The 22,680-nt window shown below is 41.3% G+C and overlaps 1 protein-coding gene across 5 annotated transcripts in view; it reads left to right on the top strand.

Moving 5' to 3' along the window:
• Positions 1 to 19,511, top strand: part of LOC115132177 (GRIP1-associated protein 1) — a 41,090-nt gene extending 21,579 nt beyond the window's left edge. For 4 of the 5 annotated variants that reach the window (XM_065020707.1, XM_065020706.1, XM_029664511.2 and 1 more), the window contains 4 exons: positions 117 to 233; positions 1,667 to 1,760; positions 15,165 to 15,349; positions 17,304 to 19,511. In XM_065020707.1, coding sequence (XP_064876779.1) covers positions 117 to 233; positions 1,667 to 1,760; positions 15,165 to 15,349; positions 17,304 to 17,381 — 474 coding nt within the window. In that variant the 3' untranslated portion in view covers positions 17,382 to 19,511. Of the gene's footprint in view, positions 1 to 116; positions 234 to 1,666; positions 1,761 to 9,544; positions 9,953 to 15,164; positions 15,350 to 17,303 lie in introns of those variants that run through there. The other variant, XM_065020709.1, reaches the window with a different exon arrangement.
• Positions 19,512 to 22,680: the final 3,169 nt, after the last annotated feature.

Genomic DNA, 22,680 nt, shown 5'->3' with positions numbered 1-22,680 from the left:
AGATAATCAATTATATTACACAGAATGCACAAAATAGCTTCTCTCTGTCTTGACTCTCTCTGAGTGAATTATGTAGGGAACAGACGTTTAACAGTTGTCTGGTCCTGTGTTCTAAGTCCGCCAGCGGCAGCCCCCAGTCCCAGCGACCTGCTGACCTGTCTGATGATGAGGTTGGGGAACTCTTCCTGAGGCTGGCTGAGGTGCAGCAAGAGAAATGGATGTTGGAGGAGAAGGTAGGCATGCTATTCATACTTACAATACAACTGTATTGTCTGTTACTAGCGAACAATGGAAATGTGTCTTATGCTTTGTTCTACGTTTTCAACTTGGCTATCATTTACTATAAACTGTGTAATATATTCTATACGTGGGTGGCAGGTAGCCTAGCGGTTTAGAGTGTTATGCCTGTAACCGAAAGGTCGCTTGTTCGAATCCCTGAGCCGGCAAGATGGAAAATATCTGCCGTTCTGCACTTGAGAATTGCATTTAACCCCCAAGAACAACTGCTTCCCTGTCTTATTCGACATTGGATTAAATGTGGAAGGCACATTTCGGTTGAATGCATTCAGTTGTGCAACTGACTAGGTTTTTCCTTTCCCACTCCCCTTCGTATTTATTTGCACAGTTAAGATAAAATTTGTACATTTGTCTCTATACTCCAGCATTTTGGATTTGGGAACACATGTTTCATATGAGGCGACAGTATAGTATGTCAACATATTTATTTGAGGTTATTTTCATGCGTATCTGTATTACTGTTTAGAAATGAAAGCACTTTATGTATCTACTCCCCACCATTTTTTGTAAGTTGTTTTTTCCCCTCTTAAGTATTTGGACAAAATCACTTAAAGTTAAGTATTTGGTCCAGTATTTGGGGTGATATTCTTTCTCACTCATCATTATTATCCATAATCATGGTAGCATCCACATTAATGTAGAAATGTTCAGAAATATCTTGTCAAAATATGTATGAAAAAGTCTTCAAATGGTAGTATTAGATACGAGACGTGCTTTCATTTCTAAATGGTAAATCAGATATGTATGAAAAAAACCTGCAATAAAAGGTGACATTTCTATACTGTCGCTTCATAAGAAACATTTAATCAAATAAAAATGCTGCAGTGTTGAGCCAAATTCACACATTTTAGTAAACAAGGTGGGGAATGTATGGTTGTACAACTAAATTACAGTTAATAGTATGAATGTAAGATCAAATGAAACCAAACACAATAAATAAATAAAAATCTACCTGAACTGTCTATCATTTGGGAAGAAACTGACATGACAGAGATAATGATAATGTTCTTCACTGCAATTTATGGGCATTCATTAATCCTTTTTTTTTACCACTAGAATAGATTTTATTTCCAATTAAATTGTGAAACCATCTTTTACTGGTGACTTTATATCAAATTCACCAAAATATGGCTACACTGGACAGGGATCTGCTGCTATTACTTGTTTTCATGCTTTGCTGTTCTTTCCCAGATCATATGATCTATTCACACTTGCTGCCTGCCTGCTCTGGGTGTGAGAGATGATTGATGTACATGCTAGTAGCTGTGACAGGTCCTTTGTGTTGACATTTGGTGCCTCTTTTCTCAGTAAACCAGCTTTGGGGTTCTCTCTTTAGGTGTATCTAATGTGTGTGTCTAATATGCTGCAGGTTAAACACCTAGAGGTCAGCTGCTCCTCCATGGCTGATGACATCTGTAAGAAGAGTGCCATCATCGAGACCTATGTCATGGACAGCAGGATAGGTAACCATCTGTCTCTGTCTCCTTGCCTTGTTGAACTGGTTTTCCCCTCCTTTAGATGTGATACTTGTTTTTCACTGACAGGAATACAGTGGGGCAAAAAATTATTTAGTCAGCCACCAATTGTGCAAGTTCTCCCACTTAAAAAGATGAGAGGCCTGTAATTTTCACCATAGGTACACTTCAACTATGACAGAAAAAATTTGAAAAGAAAATCCAGAAAATCACATTGTAGGATTTTTAATGAATTGATTTGCAAATTATGGTGGAAAATAAGTATTTGGTCAATAACAAAAGTTTATCTCAATACTTTGTTATATACCCTTTGTTGGCAATGACAGAGGTCAAATGTTTTCTGTAAGTCTTCACAAGATTTTCACACACTGTTGCTAGTATTTTGGCCCATTCCTCCATGCAGATCTCCTCTAGAGCAGTTATGTTTTGGGGCTGTTGCTGGGCAACACGGACTTTCAACTCCCTCCAAAGATTTTCTATGGGGTTGAGATCTGGAGACTAGCTAGGCCACTCCAGGACCTTGAAATGCTTCTTACGAAGCCACTCCTTCATTGCCCAGGCGGTGTGTTTGGGAGCATTGTCATGCTGAAATACTTTTTTTTACCTATGATAAATTACAGGCCTCATCTTTTAAAGTGGGAGAACTTGCACAATTGGTGGCTGACTAAATACTTTTTTGCCCCACTGTATGCCTACATTATAGTTTGTCTATTGAACAGTTATGTACAGTGTAAAGCCATCTAAGATTTACTTGAAAATTTGATTATTTTGTCTGCTGAAATGTAGCCCACCTAGGGAGTTCAGAGTTCTTTCGCTCTTCGCGCAATTTATTTTGAATCGTGAGTTTAAAACCTCTTATGGATCTGACCCTTTTTTCAAATTTCCGCCTAAACTGACATACCCAAATCTAACTGCCTGTAGCTCAGGACCTGAAGCAAGGATATGCATATTCTTGGTACCATTTGAAAGGAAACACTGAAGTTTGTGGAAATGTGAAATTAATGTAGGAGAATATAACACATTCAATCTGGTTAAAGATAATACAAAGAAAAAAAAACATTTTTTTTTGTACCATCTTTTGAAATGCAAGAGAAAGGCAATAATGTATTATTCCAGCCCAGGCGCAATTTAGATTTTGGCCACTAGATGGCAGCAGTGTATGTGCAAAGTTTTAAACTGATCCAATGAACCATTGCATTTCTGTTCAAAATCTAGACTGCCCAAATGTGCCTAATTGGTTTATTAATACGTTTTCAGGTTCAAAATTATGCACTCTCAAACAATAGCATGGTATTATTTCACAGTAATAGCTACTATAAATTGGACAGTGCAGTTAGATTAACAATAATTTAAGCTTTCTGCCAATATCAGATATGTCTATGTCCTGGGAAATGTTCTTGTTACTTACAGCCTCATGCTAATTGCATTAGCCTACGTTAGTTCAACCGTCCTGAGGGGGACTCGACCTCTACAAGATTTGTGAGGTTGAATGTTGAACCAAAACCAGAGAACACTCAAAGATGAGTTGACTCTATTATTCCAGTACATCTTGTTTCATGTCTTGAGGGTAAAACTATACTGAACAAAAATATAAACACAACATGTAAAGTGTTGGTCCCATGTTTCATGAGCTGAAATAAAAGATCCCAGAAATGTTCTATAAGCACCAAAAGCTTATTTCTCAAGTTCGGTGCACACATTTGTTTACTTCCCTGTTAGTGAGCATATCTCCTTTTGCCAAGATAATCCATCCACCTGACAGATATGGCACATCAAGAAGCTGATTAAACAGCATGATCATTACACAGGTGCACCTTGTGCTGGGGACAATAAAAGGCCACTCTAAAATGTACAGTTTTGTCACATAACACAATGTAAAAGACGTCTCAAATGTTATAACCCGGAAGCCAGTCGCACCAATGTGTCGGAGGAAACACCGTACATCTGGCGACCGTGTCAGGAGTCGCTAGTGTGTGATGGGACATGGACATCCCTGCCGGCCAGGCCCTCCCCTATCCCGACGACGCTGGGCCAATTGTGTGCTGCTCCATGGGTCTCCCGGTTGCGGCCGGCTGCGAAAGAGCCTGGACTCGAACCCAAAATCTCTAGTGGCATAGCTACCACTGCGCCACTCGGGAGGCCCCAGATGTCTCAAATTGAGGGAGCATGTTATTGCCATGCTGACTACAGAGATGTCCATCAGAGCTGTTGCCAGATAATTTAATGTTAATTTCCCTACCATAAGCCACCTCCAACGTCGTTTTTGAGAATTTGGCAGTACATCCAACCAGCCTCACAACCTACGACCATGTGTAACCACGCCAGCCTGGGACCTCCACATCCGGCTTCTTCACCTGCGGGATTGTCTGAGTTGGGGTGCTGCTGAGAAGTATTTATGTCTGCAATAAAGCCCTTTTTCTGAGGAAAAACTCATTCTGATTGGCTGGGCCTGGCTTCCCAATGGCTGTTCCCCTGCCCAGTCATGTGAAATCCATAGGTTAGGCCCTAATTCATTTATTTAAATGGACTGATTTCATTATATGAATTGTAACATAGATTTTGCAGAGTTTTTTTCAAATATTTTTGTTCAATATAGAAACAGTATTTTACTGAAAAGAACCTATACTAACAGCTTGCATAAATAGACACTATCCCACTCTTTCACAGTAGGGAAGTTATTCAATTCTATTATTACATTTGAACCTGTTTCACTGTCTTGCTTTTATAATCCACTCGTAAATGTTTCACCGGTGCTATTTATAATAATTCTATTTTAAGTTTGCCGCTATTGGAGCGCTCAGATACACTTTGTTCAATCTAATAACTCTATGATCTGAGCTGTGGGCTCTGCTTAACATTTTATGAGTTTCTCTTTAAAGATTGGGGTGTTTTGGCTGGCTGTGTTTTTAAGATTCCTCTGCAACCTGTTCTGCTGCTCTCCTCAACCAGATTAGCACATAATGTCCCCTCCATATTATCCTGCTTCTATGCTAATCCATGAGGCATGATTTATAGTTTGGTGATAATTGGAACCCCATTACCATATGGAACTGGCAGAGTTTACAAAACAAACTAGAATGAAATATGATTACCTTAGGATTACCACTGTGAGTAATGCATTTACTATAAGCATGCTAGCTGTGGTGTTTAGACACGAGTAAAGACAAAGTTTCAGAAACTCAAATCAAAATAGCAGATTTTGCAGATCCAAAATGTCAACTATAGCGATATTTCACGTTAAACCGATGTAGATGGGCTATGAAATGTATCATAAGCTTTGGAATGGAGACTGACCCAGTTTCAGTACCTGGACTTGTCTGAAGTGCTCAGACTTGTGTCTCTGTCTGACTGCCTTCCTCGTGAGCATTCAGGCACTCAAGCTCACCGATATCATCAGGCTTTCGGGATAGGGCTGCACTGCACTCAAAGGGCACCCTCAAGTGTATGCCTTTTAGGAAAGCACTATTAAAAAAAAATATTTGAGGCAGTTCACTCTCGAATAAAACGCTCGTTAACCCTCATATGTCGTATTGGTCCTATCCGATATGCTACGTCAAAGTTAATGTTTTCATGAGCTTTTTCTTTGTAGATGCAGTGCCGTTAGCTGTAACTACTACAATTATTGAACAATAATAATAAGACTTTCATATAGGCCAAGGCATACAGGGTACACACATTTGGGCTGGAAGGGAAAGCCTTTCTGAACCTAGGAATGTGTTTATGCCACACTGTTCTAAAACACTGCAACGTTTTAAAGCTTATAACTTTGAACAGTTAGCTCTCATATTGAAAATATATTTTTATTTGTCTAATGCGCCCTTTCCGTGCCTCCTCCTATAACCCAGTTAAAGGAATCTCAAAGAGCGAGAGCGAGAGAAATGGGGAATTGTTTGTTTTGGAACTGGTGGGCTGTTGGAATGCATGAGGCCACTGCATCTTTCATATTCCTTAAAAGTAAGCTAAACCACCGGCAATGGAGAGGGATGATCTGTGACTTCAGCAATACTGCAGTAGTCTAGTGTTTCAAAACTCCATAAAAAGAAAGGCTCAATCACAGCAGATTAAAGTTTCTCAAAGCAACTTGTCTTTCAATAGGGATTTCTTTTTTTTCTTCTTTTTTGCCAAAGGAAAGACTGCACAAATAAAATTGAATGGCTTGAATGTGAACAGGCTTAGATCATAGCAGATTTTTCATTGGATATAATGCAATGAAGTAGAGTGTAAAAACATGCCAATCTATGTTTACTTCCATTAGGCCTACTATAGAAGTTCCATGGTCCGTAGAGCTTTCTGTCTCAGCGCTGAGTGGAGGTTTAATAAAGAAATAACCTTCCAAAGGCCCTAATCTCTTTCCACAGTGCTTGGTACATGCTCCTTGACACTGGTTATGTCCTAATAGCCGTACTTGGGTTCTAAATAGTAGGCATTTTGGGTATGCGAAAATGACAACATCAAATCAATATTTCTCAGATGTTATTGCGGGTGTAGAGAAATGCTTCCTAGCTCCAACGGTGTAGTCGAATCTAACAATACACAAATCTAAAAGTAAAAGAATGTAGTGTTATGGTATGACATTTCGAAAATGTAGTATGCTTTAAATGCCAGGATGTCATACTCCATTTGGGCTTTTCATCTAGTAAAATTTGCTTCTCTTGAGGAAGATAATCATCTGTCCAGACCCACGTGTGTTTGACAACAGCTGATATTCAAAGAAGGGGATGGGCTGCACCAAAAATGAACGTATGGCAGTATAAGGCATTGTCAGTATGAATGAGCCTAGTATGTTGATATTTGTGGCTTACTGCATTCATTTTCACTAAATAGTATGTAGTACAATTATTACAGTATGTTTTAGGATGTAGTAGACAAGAGATTTTTGGATGAGTGTTGCATGGTTTACTGAAACTTTGGCACTTTTATGTATGTTTACCCTTCGGTATTTCTGTAAAATGTGTCTCACGTTATCTACTGATTTGAGGATCAAGTCTATCAGCGCAGCCGATGTCCCCTTATAGAGCGAGCTTACCGCGACTGCTCCACTTTAGTCATTGCCAGCTCTATTCTGTTCTGAACAACCACTGCACTCACTGGGAGTCTGGGCTGTATCACCACTTATGCTGCACAGAAGTTGACACACTTGAATAATGCAACACGCCATGTAGCAATGTTGAAACGGTTAATTACCGTTCGCAATGTCCATTACAGGATATAACACTTGACAGTGCAAGAAGATACCGGTAGCATCCAACTTTGTAGGCTACCTTTCCTTGTTCGCTTACTGCTGAAGCTGAGATCAGTTCACTACCCCTAGTACCTTGTTTGTGATATGCAAAATATTGCTGATTTCAAAACTGATTGTGACCAAAAAACTTTCAATTAGTCGGGGTTCAGACCCAGGGCCCCGAGCTTAATGATGAGCTTGGAAGGTACCATGGTATTGAAGGCTGAGGTATAGTCAATGAACAGCTTTCTTACATGGGTATTCCTCTTGTCCAGATGAGATAGGCCTGTGTGCAGTGCGATGGCGACTGCATAGTCTGTGGATCTATTGGGGTGGTAAGCAAATTGAAGTGGGTCTAGGGTGTCAGGTAAGGTAGAGGTGAAATCGCAAGACTTCCGGGAACGTTTTCGAAACAGACCAGGCCGGGGTTTGATTCAATTCGACGCGAGACAACTGTTAGACCCAATGCGTTTCTCTGCGTGAGCTTAGCTAGCCAATGTCGACATCACATCTCTTCCAAGTGTGCTCAGGATTTCTATTGGAGAAGCAGTTTCTGCCTATCGTCATACTGCACCGCCTTTGCTGGAGCTGTGTGTTAATGATGTCACGGGTCTTCGACCGCACTTTTATCATGTAAGAGCTTGCTTCTTCTATGCTAATCAGTACAATAAAATAAGTCTCAAATGGAAGGGAAACATATTTTTCTCTCTTCATCTGTAGCCCCATGAAATCAGCCAAAACAAGCTCAACAACTTGATGCATGCACACACTTATTGAACATACATTCATCTGTATTGTGCATAGGCTACATATTGAGTTGCCCAGTCTATCATTAGAGATTAGTTTTTTTTTTAACCAATGTCAAATTGATTGTATAATTTGATTCATTAATGCATACAAAAATGTAATGTAATTATATTGAACTCAATATCTGTCTGGACTAAGTGCCATTCTGCGACAGGCTAATGCCCCCCCCACCCCCACCCACCCCAGGGTATTGTTTTGGTATCTTCATACTAAACCTGGTATCGAAGTAAAAATTCTGTTATTGTGACAACACTGTTTAGGACACACACACACTGATGCCAGTTTACAGAGGGGTGGAGGTAGGATTCGTAGTACATCCTGTGCCCTGTAACAACCTTTGTTTAGAATCACAAGATGATGGTAATTACTGTGTTTCACACAGTCATCCCCATTTAGAGGAAGTTGGTTAGACTTCTTATCCCCTGCTTTATAAGAGAAGAGCTTTCCCTTCTACCACTGTCTGTGTGCTCTCCTCCTGTTTTAATTTCATGACTGACTGATTTAACATTTTAATGCCAGGCTAGATTCCATTATGGCCAGTTTCTTCTAATTGTAAATGTTGTGCTATAAAAGCTGACGGTCTCCAGTTGTCTGGGCTTGTCAGACTGCGTAAACAGAAGGGTGAAGAAAAATACATTTCTTTATCCAATATTTTTAAAGGGAAAATAGGTGTGAGATATGAGAGCTAGCACAACTTTTAGTTATTTTCGGGGGAGGGGGTTCTTGCTTACATATTGCTACTGGCTAGTTGCATGTTTTCATTTAGCTGGAGTGATGGCAGTATTTTAGTCTATTCAAATACTGCATTGTGTGAACATTTTACAAGGTTGCTCGTGAACATGACTTGATATATTTTGAGGCATTTTATGAGGGTGTTTTGTGACACTTATTTAAAACAGTTTGTAGCATTGCTACATATTAACATGTTCACGTCTGTCAAAGGGGCGCACATGAAAGCAGACACTCAACCTGATGTTTATGGCGAAGGTGCATAAAGATGGAGAAATTCAGATATGGCGTCTTCGTTTTAGCACTATCGACAGGCTTTTTAAACTACTGCGCGCGACATTGTTCAATGGGCCAGTAAATCAGCACAATCATTTTTTCTAATTGCCGTTGTCTTGGAGCTAGAACTGGGATAATTCTATACTGTGCTAATGCCAATACAAAACTGAGGGCAATGTACACTGAACAAAAATATAAACGCAACATGTAAAGTTTTCATGAGCCGAAATAAAAGATCCCAGAAATTTTCCATACGCACAAAAGCTTATTTCTTTCATATTTTGTTCACATCCCTGTCAGTAAGCATATCCTTTTTGCCAAGATAATCCATCCACCTGACAGGTGTGGCACGTCAAGAAGCCTATTCAACAGCAGGTTCATTACACAGGTACACCTTGTGCTGGGGACAATTAAAGGCCATTCTAAAATGTGCAGTTTTGCCACAGCACAATTCCACAGATGTCTCAAGTTTTCAGGTAGTGTGTAATTGGAATGCTGTCTGCAGGAATGTCCACCAGAGCTGTTGCCGGATCATTTTAATGTTAAATTCTCTACCATAAGCCATCGACTATGTCATTTTAGAGAATTTAGCAGTACTTCCAACTGGCCTCACAACCACAAACCACGTGTGGGCGAGCAGTTTGCCCGACAATGTACACAATTGTATTTTATCGATGTCAATTTGAATGCACAGAGATACCGTGATCCTGAGGCCCATTGTTGTGCCATTCATCCGCAGCCGTCACCTCGTCTCAGCACGATAATGCACGTCGCAAGGATCTGTACACAATTCCTGGAAACTGAAAATGTCACAGTTCTTCCACGGGCTGCATACTCACCACACGTCACCCATGTTTGGGATGCTCAGGATCGATGTGTTCCAGTTCCCGCCAATATCCAGCAACTTCGCACACCCATTGTTGAATGTTTTCCCACTCCTCTTCAGTCTGCTAAGGAGAATGTGTCTTGCTGTGTAAGGCAAATGGTGGTCACCAGATACACACTGGTTTTTAAGGTATCTGTGACCAACCGATGCAAATCTGTGTTCCCAGTCATGTGAAATCCATAGATTAGGGCCTAATGAAATTATTGAAATTGACTGATTTCCTTATATGAACTGTAACTCAGTAAAATCTTTGAAATTGTTGCCTGTTGTGCTTTATTTTTGTTCAGTATAACATACGGCGAACTTAGCAAACAAGGCATTTGTATAAAGTACATGGGGGGCGCCATCTTTATGCACCTTCGCATCCCCAGATGGATCATACAATGGCCTGTAGGCTGTGGAAAAATGAAGGGCCTAGCCTCCAGAAAGCAGGCAGTAGGACACGGTGCTAGATGAGAGCTGACATTAGCAGGATTTAAATGATTCAGGGTGCCGACATGCCTGAGTGAACCCAGCACATATTCAATAATGCAGCAGCCGACTGAGACCTCATCCCTGCTGGTGAGATGGGAGGCGCACACAGTAATGTTACAGTGCCTGCCAGACTGCCTACCTAGTCAACACCGCCTACTGCTGTCTGTCTGCTCTGCTGCACCTTGCGTCGTAACATAGTCCCATCAGCAACTAAATGACACCACATCATGTTCTTGTAGCTAATGGTAATGTAAACACTTGTGCTGCTGTAAACTGGTGGTGTACACAGTGACAGTTCTTTGATTAATCCTTTTTCAAATGGTTCCAACCTGCTTTCCTCAGCGGATTTTGTTCACTGAGATCTTCCACATCTTATGAAAGGGCTTGATGGATAATGATTCACAAACTCTCCACACGTTACCAGCATGTTGATGAACCATCTCTGAATCAGTTCATTGGGCTTCTGTGGAGGAGCACACTGGCACTCTGTTCTACTTCATTTCTCTATCTATCTCTATCTATCAGTTAGTGTAATGGAAGAAGTGTCTTGACGTGATGTGTAAGACTGCAGTCTGGTGATAGAGAGCGAGATGGAGAGTGTAGAAGGGATTGTGGGAGTTGGTTAATTGAGCAGTCAGGTACAATGCCGCAGTCATGTGTGGAGTTGGACAGGGAGTTTATTTGTAGATGAGCTTCCTCTACTGGCTAAGTGCTCTTCCCTGCTGGAGAAGTAAGCTTGGGTAAGTTTCCTACTGCTGCAGTCTGTAACCCCTGCCTCTCGCCTAGTAGTGTACACTGCTGCTCCCACTGTGACGTAGCCTCTAACCTTTTCATCCAACACGGTTTGTTCTACATGGAGAACTCCAGGAACTTCAGAACCTTCAAGAATGTTAGGATATGAGTCCGTTATGAAGCAGCCTTCAAGTTGACGTTTTATAGGTTGTAATTAATAACAATAGGTTAAGACTTGGGAAATGTGTTGTCAAATTACTTGATGGTTATTCTATTTTCTGAACTTGTTTAATGGAAAACCTGTCTTGGGATTGCTCCGCACAAAGTTGTTTATAATGATGAAGTTGTTTTTAAGTGAGCATTGTAACTCTCTTGCAAATGAGCGATTCATCACTGGGAATGACACCTGTAATGGACGAGGGGGTACATTACAAGAAATGACGCATACACGTTAAACAGGCAGGGCTACATTTCTATAGATCTAGCCTGTATTTTTCCTGTCAGTGTTTCCACTTAGCACACTGTGATCCTGTGGGAGTTGAGAGCAGGCAGAGCTGCAGTTAGTTGTAGTGACTCTGGCAGCAGGCAGGGCTGCAGTTGTAGTAGCTGTGTGGTGGCAGCCAGCCACGGCTCACTGTGTTGCTTCAGCAGTTCAGTAGCAGCAGGACCACTTAGATTAGTAACGTTACTGTTCAGCCATGTTGGCATATCAGTGCACTTCTGCAGCACACTGCTCTTAGGGGAAGAAAGACCTGGAAGGTTTCCATGATTCAAGATGAGAAAAGCAATTGTCACCTATTAGGGAGACTGGTGTTTTTTTTCAATGTCTGTAGAATTCTTCCCATACCAGGGCAAAGTAGAATAACTAATTGACTACATTTGAGCTAACCCGAGAACGACTTACAGGAGTAATTAGGGTTAAGTGCCTTGCTCAAGGACACAGACCGATTCACACCTAGTCAACTCCTTTCGGTTACTGGTCCAACCCTCTTAACTGCTAGGCTACCTGCCGCCCCTGACTAGAGGTATCATTGGTTAAAGGGAGTTGAGAATGTCTATCTTCCAGCTGTGATCTCAGCCTGGCTTTCAGCATCAGCGAGCCAGTGTTGCAGATGTCAGTTTGGGTTATGTTATTCTGCTCTGAGTCAACTGAGTCTCCCCTCACTGCACTCAGCGCTAGTCCCAGAAGAAGAGATTGGTTTGGAGAACAAGTATATCTAGGCTATGTTCATGTATAGCTTTAGAGGTTTGTTTATATTTTCTTTTAATTTGTCAATTAAGTTAATTTCTTAGAACAATCACATGAATATAAGGGTGACCTTTTTAAAGTCAGGACCGTAGCATTTCTGTACTGTATTATAGCAATGATAGAAAGACATTTGTGTTGTTTACTGTCTGTCTGCACGGGTGTGTGAAATGCCAAGCAGGGTTGGAACTAATGTTTCCATTGACAATGTGTTGTCACTTACCTTGCTGAGCTTGCAGCTTCTTGATAAGACTGCTGTTCCTTTTATCAGCTACAGTACTAAAACACAATTTTGATTTGTCACGGTAAACAACACTTTTTTTAAGACCCATTTCCAAAGTGTCCCGTATGAATTGGGCACCCGTACAAAAGCCACAGAGAAAGTTAGTCTTAACGTCTGCTCAATATGGGCGTGATGTTTTTAGTGTCAGATTGTGAAAAGTGATCTTGATTGGCTGTGCCTGCCCCACAAAGGGTATACTGAGCGACGAATAGTGTCATTTACAACGTTGGCAGCCGAGGCAGTTCAGACGATCACAGCTCTCGTCCTGTGGAAAACCCTACTTAACAGGGCGACAGTGCAGTAGGGACCCACCTGACTAGTCATGGCCAGAGAAGCACTGTGCAACTTTCAAGAGGTGACCCTTGTTTCTACAAAGAGCTGGCAATGTCAGTTGTAAACACTTTGTTTGAACCTGTAACACTTTAGAAATGGGTATGCCCTAGTTACAATAAACCTGAAAATGTTATGCTTTTTAAGTCTTCAACTGCGCTATGGGTACGCTAGAAGACCTAAACTCATTATCACACGTGAGGTTCAGTATTTCATCTCGACTGTCGTTGTTTGGCATCAAATGTATACCTGTCTTGTAGAGCAACTGCAGCGTTGTCGTTTTGAAATGCTGTCAGACGTGAGGAACAGCTTCTCATCAGTCAGACAGATATTTGCTCCAAGGCCTCTAGGAAATTGTTGAGCGGTTTGAGGTTACCTAACCAGGGATCTACAGCTGGCTGTACCCCACCCAGAACAGACTACAATCCATAGAAATGGAGCAGCTGACATAATGTTATCAAGGCAGGAGTGAGATTCTCGAGTGATTGATGTAGGCTAATGAATGGATGATACTGCTGCATTTAAAACATTAATCATGAACATGTTCAACATTGTAACCAGTGTAATTGAGCTTGCAGACCATCCGAGAGGTGGGACAAGTACTGCATTGAGCAGAGAAGCATAGCACTGCCACCACCTGTGTTTGAACTGGTATGGTCCGGCATCAGTCTTGGATGCACCAGAACTCAACACAGATCCAGTACCTTGCCTAGTTAAATAAATACATCAAAACTTAAAGTATTCAAACGCCTTGACTTTATCCACATTTGTTGTGTTACAGTTCAAATATTATTATAAATATTTATTTATTTTGACATTGAGATTTTTGGGCACTGACCCAGACACACTATACCCCATGGTTTTTTTTTTTGGGGGGGGGGATAAATAATACAAAATTAAAAGATGAAATGTCAAGTTAAGGTTTTCAACCCCTTTTAAGACGAGCCTAAATAAGTTCAGGAGTAAAAATTTGCCTCCAGTTGCATGGACTCACTCTGTGTGCAATAATAGTGTTTAACATCCTTTTCTTTAATGACTGCCTCATCTCTGTGCCCCACATACAATTATCTGTAAGGCCCTTAAGTCAAGTAGTCCCTCACTGCAAACACAGATTTAACCACAAAGACCAAGGAGGTTTTCCAATGCCTTTCAAAGAAGGTCACCTATTTGTAGACAAAGCAGACATTGAATATCCCTTTGAGAATGGTGAAGTTATTAATTACACTCTGGATGGTGTATCAATACACCCAGTTACTACAAAGATACAGACTTCCTTCCTAGATCCGTTGCCGGAGAGGAAGGAAACCGCTCAGGGATTTAGTGACTTTAAAACAGTTTATTGGCTGTGATGGGGGAGAACTGAGGATGGTTCAACATTGTAGTTAGTCCACAATACTAACCTAGTTGACATGGTGAAAAGGAAGCCTGTACAGAATAGAAAATATTCCAACACATGCATCCTGTTTGCAAGAATGAACTAAAGTAATGTGGCAAAGTAATTAACACTATTGTATTCAGGATAAAAAGAAATGCAATGGCGCTAAGCACAGGTAAAATCCTAGAGGAAAACCTAGTTGTCTGCTTTCCACCAGACACTGGGAGATGAATTCACCTTTCAGCAGGACAATCTAAAACACAAGGCCAAATCTACACGAGTTGCTTACCAAGAAGACAGTGAATGTTCCTGAGTGGCCGTGTTAGTTTGGACTTAAATGGGCTTAAATCTATGGCAAGACTTAAATGGTTGTCTAGCAATGATTAACACCAATTTGACAGAGCATGAATAGTTAAAAGAATAATTGAGAAATATTGTACAATCCAGGTGTGCAAAGCTCTTTTGACTTGCCCAGAAATACTCACAGCTGTAATCGCTGCCAAAGGTGATTCTAACATGACTGAGGGGAATTAATACTTATGTAGATGAGAGGTTTCTGTATTTCATTTTCAATACAATTTTCTTTTTTTTTATTATCATGTTTTCACTTTGTCATTATGGGGTATTGTGTGTCGATGGGTGAGGAAAAATATATATTTAATCGGTTTTGAATTCAGGCTATAACACAACAAAATGTGGAATAAGTCTAGAGGTATGAATACTTTTTATGAAGGCACTGTACAGCAAACAATTATATTTTTACTAGAGACATTCTCTAATTTCATTAGATAATGTGGATTAGAGAGAAGTTCTGCTCAATTCCTGTAACCCATTGAACATTGATACAACAATAATTCACATTGAAAGAATTGCATGCGTCTTGTTACAAATAACAATTTCATTAGATATAATTCATGGGCCAGTTATAACTAGGGCCCTAGGTTTTTCCCTGGGTTTGTCAAACACTCTAGTTCAATGAAGCATTCCGGAGGTTGGTATCCTTTAATTGATTTGTTCCCTCTCTCCCCTGTAGCACATGGTGCACATGGTGCGGTGGCGGTGGCCAATTACGGGGGCCAGGTGGGGGGCCATGGACATGGTCTGGGCTCTGTGCTCCGGGACCTGGTGAAGCCTGGGGACGAGAACTTGCGGGAGATGAACAAGAAGCTGCAGAACATGTTGGAGGAACAGCTGACAAAGAACATGCATCTACAGAAGGTAGGCTGCTGTACACTACAGAAGGTAGGCGGGGTTGGGGAAACCGTTGCTGTTGAGGGTGATGGTCATGCTAGTGAATTAAATGGTTTGTGTTCCGTAAACACATTGGATGTGTTTTTAAGTGGTTCTGAACCTGTGGACATCCCTGTGGCCTGTAGTTAAAGTGTGGGGATCCATACCAATGACCACTGACTGGGTGATGTGTGTGTAGTCAGTGTGACTGTGCGTGTGTAGGTGGCATGCCTGCCTGTGTGCTGCTGTCGTCCAGCTCTGAGACTAGTGCATCATGGGGGGAGTATTCATCACAGGCCAAGGCGTGGGCGCTCCTTAATGTTCAAATGGTTTTCTATGCAGAAATAGAAATGGGTCTCCTCCAAGCAAAGCATGGTGGCGCAGTCTCATGTGTTTGATGGGATTACAGTGTGGTGTTTCTATCTTCATGCAGATTTTTACCTCAGAACACTAACCTATCAAATGTCTCCTGGCCTTTTGACGAACTGTGGTGAAGTAATGGGGGGAGGGCTCTTTCCACTGTCCATACTGAGTGGTAACTGACCCTGCTCTGTTTAGTGTTGCATCAGTAATACTGTGAGATGTCTGTGTTTAATATTTTGTGTGTGTGTGTGTAAGCTGGTTAGCTACAGTGAGGGGGTGTAGTGCTTAAGTCGGTCTTGGAGACAGTCTGGATCCTTGGCTGTGTGGTGTGTAGGAGTGCTGCGTGCCCATGGGGAGTTGTAGGTTACACAAACACCCGGCTTAAACTTTGGCTTGGAAGACACCCGAGAAATCTAGGATAGGACTTGCAGGCACTCTGGCTCTGCGTAAAAATAAAGCTAGCCTGAAATTCTGTTGTAGTCCTCTTCGATATCCAAAATGAAGAAATATACACTTTTTTATTTAGACAGCCGAGCCGATGATCCTCTTTGACGTTGTCATCGTAAAATATAATAATATGCATGATACATTTTCTGAGAACTTCATGCATTGGTTTTATGCAGATAGGAGCTCAATTACAGTGCCCAAAATATGCCAAGGGATAGACTGTATTCAAAATTACTCATCCAAGAATGAGACATGGAGAATTGTCATTCAGTCACAAAGCCTTTACATGGCAGCTGGAAGAAGCGGCTGCAGGCTCTGACATGAGCGACCCAACGCTGGTGGCAGTTGTACCATGCTTGTTAACAGCAACATAACGGTTTGCTTTTATCCAATTTTAAATGAGAAAAATCTTGATCTGATTAAACAGATAAGAGGGTGCTCAAGGGGAGAGCAACCATGTGTAGCTGCCCCCATCCCTCTCCTCCTCCTCTGCTCATGCCTTTCCACCCACCCCCTTCCCTCCCTGCTACCAAGCAGCCCTTCAGGCATGGGCTCCTAATCATGCACTAGAACATGATGAAGCAGTGTCACAGCCCACCAGAGCAGAATGACAGGGCGCCATGGCGGAAGTGCAAGACTGTTGTGTTCGCTACTGGTGAACCTGCAGATGGGCAGGCAGGCTCCTGGTTGCCCCCATCTTCTGTCTGGATTCCAGGGGCAGCGGTGGGCAGCGAGCTCATGAATATTTAGTGCCTGTTGGGGCCGCCAGCCCAGAAACAAACAGGCCTGTTAATATTTCATGGCTCTTGCTTTAGTGAGCACACAGAGGATAGGAACGTTGGCTTTTTATGGGAGGAGATTGCAGCTGAACCCGAGTCCGTCTGTCTAATGGCTCCCCCGCACCCTCCACGCTATAATTGTCACTTTTTTTCAGTTCTTTCCCAACACCTTGAATCAACTCTCTGAAGTTCAGTAGTCCGTAGCTGAAGTACATCAGAATGGAAGAGGATGCATGATGAAAGAAATGTCTTGCAGTTAGATATGAAGCTGCCAGAAATGAGCAGAGGTTGTTGTTTGTACCCAGCTTTGTGGTATTAAAATAGCAATTTATGTTTTTGTCTTTTTTTTTTAGGATCTTGAAGTTCTGTCTCAGGAGATTGTCCGTTTAAGTAAAGACTCAAGTTATGGAGCTGGCTCAGCCATGGGCTAAAAGACTGGACCCAGTCCCGCCGACCAGCACTTCTCCTTCACTCTCTCATCACCTGTTTCTGTGGCTAATAAGAGAACACTATACATTCATCCATGCTGACTGACTGAACTTCTGGCCGGGAACGCAGAGAAATGGAGAGAGGGGAAGGGGGGGTTAGTTATTTTGCAACTGCTTTACAACTGAATGTACTTATTGTAACATGTCTTGGTTCTTTCTGTAACTCTTGAGAAAAATAGCGTATTGTGGCCTGACTTCTATGACAGGCTGCTCTGTCTGCTCTTTCTGCCCCCCCCCCCCCCCACACACACACACACACTGGTGTGCTTTGGAGAATGCAACGCTGGCAGGAACCAGGATGCCAGGAAATCTCTAGGACAGTGCATTACTGGAGTTCACATCTTCAAGAGATTGTTTAATGTCGTGAATAACAAGAGACATTCTGCTTACTCATACAGAGAGGCTTAAGCTGTTGTGGTTTGCCTGTACTCGTATTAATTTAGCTAAACTTCAAACTCTGCAACTTCTTTTTTTTTTTGTATGAATCCTGTATATATGAATATGAAAAATCAACTGTGGTAATTTATCGGTCTCGGAGTTAGAAGTATTGCATATGAAGCAAAATTATTGTCAAAGATTTACATCCGGCATAGATTATAGATGCTGTGTCCAGTTGAATATGTCTGGGAAAATAGCAAGTATCCTAAAGCCAGTAGTACAGTAATTAGACACAAACCTCAATAGATTGCATAGCCTATCGTCTGACTAGCATTGCGGACTGGACCAAACCACCGGTGTCTCGACTCACTGGGTTAGATCTCTGTGCTCTTTTAGTTTGCACCCAGCACCAGGGCTGTGACTGCAGCAGAGGATGAGGCCTTGGCTGCTTGAGCATCTGCTGTCAACTTGAATAGGCTGTCCAGGAACTGGCAAGATGCCTGCTTTGTGCCCCGCTTTCAAATGTCACTTTGGCTGCTTTCTCTATCCCCAATTGTGGGTGTAATTCCGGCTTAACTCCACTTTGATATGTTGTTAAGATATGAGATTTATAGATGCACTAAGAAACAGAGGATTCTCTTTGGGAGGATTAATTAGTTTGAGAACTAATCTCCCCCTGGCTAAGGTCTAACAGCAGTGTTGGTAGTCTGAGTGAAACTCTTCCATTCCCTCTGGCCAAGCTCATCAGAATGGTCTTCACATGGACTGGAAACTCCTCACAAATAATTATCTGGCGTCGTTACCCGGCCATTACCGTTTTTATAAGAAGAATTGGCCCAGTGTACTAGAGTGACGGTCCAGATGAGGGTAGCTTGGATCATGTGAAGTTGGGCTCTTAGTTTGCCTCTTAGTTTGCCTCTCAACGTGACTGATCAACAGTAGCTTGGCAGATGAAATGTGGGATCGTTTAAGTGGACGTGAACGTGTGTACTGGTGTGAGCCTTTCACACTTTGAGACAAGTTTCCCTTATTTGAGGGTGTTTTTACTTCAGACCTCAGTGAAAACTTTAGGAACAAACAGATTGGTTCATTGGAAGCCCCCCCCCCCCCCCCCAGAGTCTTATCTCCTGTCTACATATCTGCCTGAAATTAAGAAGGATATAAATGTACATCACTAGTTAATGTCATTTAACATTACTTTTATCTTTAACATTTTTTTATTATCTTTTTTTTTATAGCAGTAATCTGTGTAATGCTAAATTTATACAGTAATTAATGTACTCCTACCATAGGCATGTTTGGCGGATGTGTTCCGGAACTTTCTTTGAACACCCAGACACCCATTGGAGACAAAATGGACTTTGATTCAGATGAGTATATTGGGTATAATAGGTGATACTGTAGATAAGTACACTCTGCACTTTTTCCAATACATTAAAGATTGTGTGCTTTATTTAAATAATCCTCTCCCCTTTTACTTAAATGTTTGAATTGCCAAACTCGGCTGCAGCAAAGTCCTCATAACTACTAACAGATATAATCATTCAGGGTTCTATTAAAAGGTCAAATATACAACCCGGCACTCGACTGCTTCCCCAGTGGACTATTCCTTTCCTTCAGATGTATGCATTTGTCAACTATTTCTCCAGCTAAATGATATTCATGCAGTGTCAATAAAAATGCCTGTAAAATGTATTCCATGTCTAATCTCTTTGGTGATTTGTCATTTCGGAAAGTAAGAGCAACTTGTTTCCCTAACTTGTAGAGAATAGAAGGTGGATCTGAAGTTATATTTGCGCTCGTGTTTCTACAGTTGTCAGTATGTCTCCCTTACGTATAGCTCAACACCTCTGTTCGAACACCTGCTTGAGTTCATATTGTGTGTAAACTAATATGCTGAAACAAGGACATGTGAGACAAACGACAATCACACAAACATTTTGTGGGATTGTGTTCTTTATAGTTGTTGATGACCGGTCGCTGCACCACTCCAAATGTTCTCTCTCCTATGCCTGCAGTTAGAAAACAGCAACTATTATTTGTGTATTCTTTGAGCATTTGATAATTCTGTCCCTGTTGAGAGCAGTGATTCTCAACCTTTTTTTTGTTTTCTGTACCACCAAGTGTCTTTTGCTCTGTCCGGAGTACCCTACTTGTGCATTTTACCAGTAAGCCCTATGGTCTCCTGAGTCATCTCAAGTACCCCCTGTGGATTGGCCAAGTACCCCCCCAGGGGTACTAGCACCTCCGGTGGAGAACCACTGCTTTAGGCTGTTTACACAGCCAATCTAAGAACCCAATTCAGATTTTATTCTGACTGTCCATACTCGTATCCCTTTCATTCCTAGTCAAAAAACCTGTCAACTTTAGCATGCCGACAGCATTTGACCATTCTTTACTTTGTACAGTGCGTTCGGAAAGTATTTAGATGCCTTTTCCCACATTTTATTATGTTAGACTTATTCTAAAATTGATTAAATATTTTTTCCCCCTTCATCAATCTACACACTACTCCATAATGACAAAGCAAAAACAGTTTTTTATTTTTGTTATAATTATTATTATTTTTTACTCTTATGGTATAGGGGACGCTTGCGTCCCACTTGGCCAAAAGCCAGGGAAAATGCAGCGTGACAAATTCAAATAAAATGATATAAAAATCAAACTTTCATTAAATCACATGTAAGATACTAAATTAAAGCTACACTCGTTGTGAATCCAGCCAACATGTCAGATTTTCAAAAGGCTTTTCGGCGAAAGCATAAGAAGCTATTATCTGATGATAGCACAACAGTAAACAAAGAGGGTAGCATATTTCAACACTGCAGGCGCTACACAAAACGCAGAAATAAAATATAAAACATGCCTTACCTTTGACAAGCTTCTTTTGTTGGCACTCCAATATGTTCCATAAACATCACAATTGGTCCTTTTGTTCGATTAATTCCGTCCATATATTTCCAAAATGTCCATTTATTTGGCGCGTTTGATCCAGAAAAAAACAGCTTCCAAATTGCGCAACGTCACTACAAAATATTTCAAAAGTTGCCTGTAAACTTTGCCAAAACATTTCAAACTACTTTTGTAATACAACTTTAGGTATTTTTAAACGTTAATAATCGATCAAATTGAAGACTGGTCTATCTGTGTTAAATACAGGAAGACAACAAACCAAGCTACTTTTTAAAGTCTTGTGCAACTCTCAACAGTGTTAAGCAGTTCCTAGATGGCCATACTTCTTCATTGCACAAAGGAATAACCTCAACCAAATTCCAAAGACTGGTGACATCCAATGGAAGCGGTAGGAACTAAAAACAAGTTCCTAAGAAATATCGTTTCCCAATGAGTACTCAATGAACAGAGACCTAAAAAAAAACAAATCTGAACGGTTAGTCCTCGGGGTTTTGCCTGCTACATAAGTCCTGTTATACTCACAGACATGATTCAAACAGTTTTAGAAACTTGAGTGTTTTCTATCCAAATCTACTAATAAATGCATATCTTATATTCTTGGCATGAGTAGCAGGAAGTTGAAATTGGGCACGCTATTTATCCAAAAGTGAAAATGCTGCCCCTATACCTTAAGAAGTTAATGTATACAAATGTATATATAAAAATGACATTTGCATACGTATTCAGACCCTTTAACCAGTACTTTGTTGAAGCACCTTTGGCAGTGATTACAGTCTCGAGTCTTGGGTATGACACTACAACCTTGGCACAGCTGTATTTGGGGAGTTTCTCCCATTCTTATCTGCAGATTCTCTCAAGCACTATTAGGTTGGATGGGGTGCGTAGCTGCACAGCTATTTTCAGGTCTCTCCAGAGATGTTCAATCGGGTTCAAGTCCGGGCTCTGGCTAGGTCACTCAAGGACATTAAGAGACCTGTCCCGAAGCCAGTCCTGCGTTGGCTTAGGGTTGTGTCCTGTTGGAAGGTGAACCTTCACCCCAGTCTGAGGTCCTGAGCACTCTGAAGCAGGTTTTCATTAAGGATCTCTCTGTACTTTGCTCTGTTAGTCTTTTCCTAGATACTTACTAGTCTCCCAGTCTCTGCCCCTGAAAAACATCACCACAGCATGATTCTACCAACCATGCTTCAATGTAGGGATGGTGCCAGGTTTCTTCCAGACGTGACGCTTGGCATTCAGGCGAAATAATTCAATCTTGGTTTCATCAGACCAGAGAATCTTGTTTCTCATGGTCTGAGTGTTTTTTGGTGCCTTTTGGCAAACTCCAAGTGGGCTATCATGTGCCTTTTTACTGAGGAGTGACTTTTGTCTGGCCACTACCATAAGGCCTGATTTGGTGGAGTGCTGCAGAAGAACTCTGGAGCTCTGTCAGTGACCATCGAGTTCTTGGTCACCTCTCTGACCAAGGCTCTTCTCCCCCTATTGCTCACTTTGGCTGTGCGCCCAGCTCTAGGAAGAGTCTTGGTTATTCCAAACTTCATTTAAGAATGATGGAGGCCACTGTGTACTTGGGGACCTTCAATGCTGCAGACATTTTTTTTTGTACCTTTCCCCAGATCTGTGCCTCGACACAATCCTGTGGACAATTGCAGACAATTCCAATTCCTTCAACTTCATGTCTTGGTTTTTGCTCTGACATGCACGGTCAACTGTTGTATCTTATATAGAGAGGCGTGTGTCTTTCCAAATCATGTCCAATCAATTGAATTTACCACAGTTGGACACCAATCAAGTTGTAGAAACAGCTCAAGGATGATCCATGGAAACAGGATGCACGTGAGCTTAATTTTGAGTCTCATAGCAAAGGGTCTGAATACTTACGTAAATAAGGTATTTCTTTTTAAAAATGTTAATAAATTTGTCAAATTCTAAACCTGTTTTTGCTTTGTCATTA

The sequence above is a fragment of the Oncorhynchus nerka genome, linkage group LG7 (genome assembly GCF_034236695.1).
Source record: "Oncorhynchus nerka isolate Pitt River linkage group LG7, Oner_Uvic_2.0, whole genome shotgun sequence".
NCBI lineage: Eukaryota > Metazoa > Chordata > Actinopteri > Salmoniformes > Salmonidae > Oncorhynchus > Oncorhynchus nerka.
Note: the sequence above shows the minus strand (reverse complement) of the source record. Positions and strands in the feature narration are given on the sequence as shown.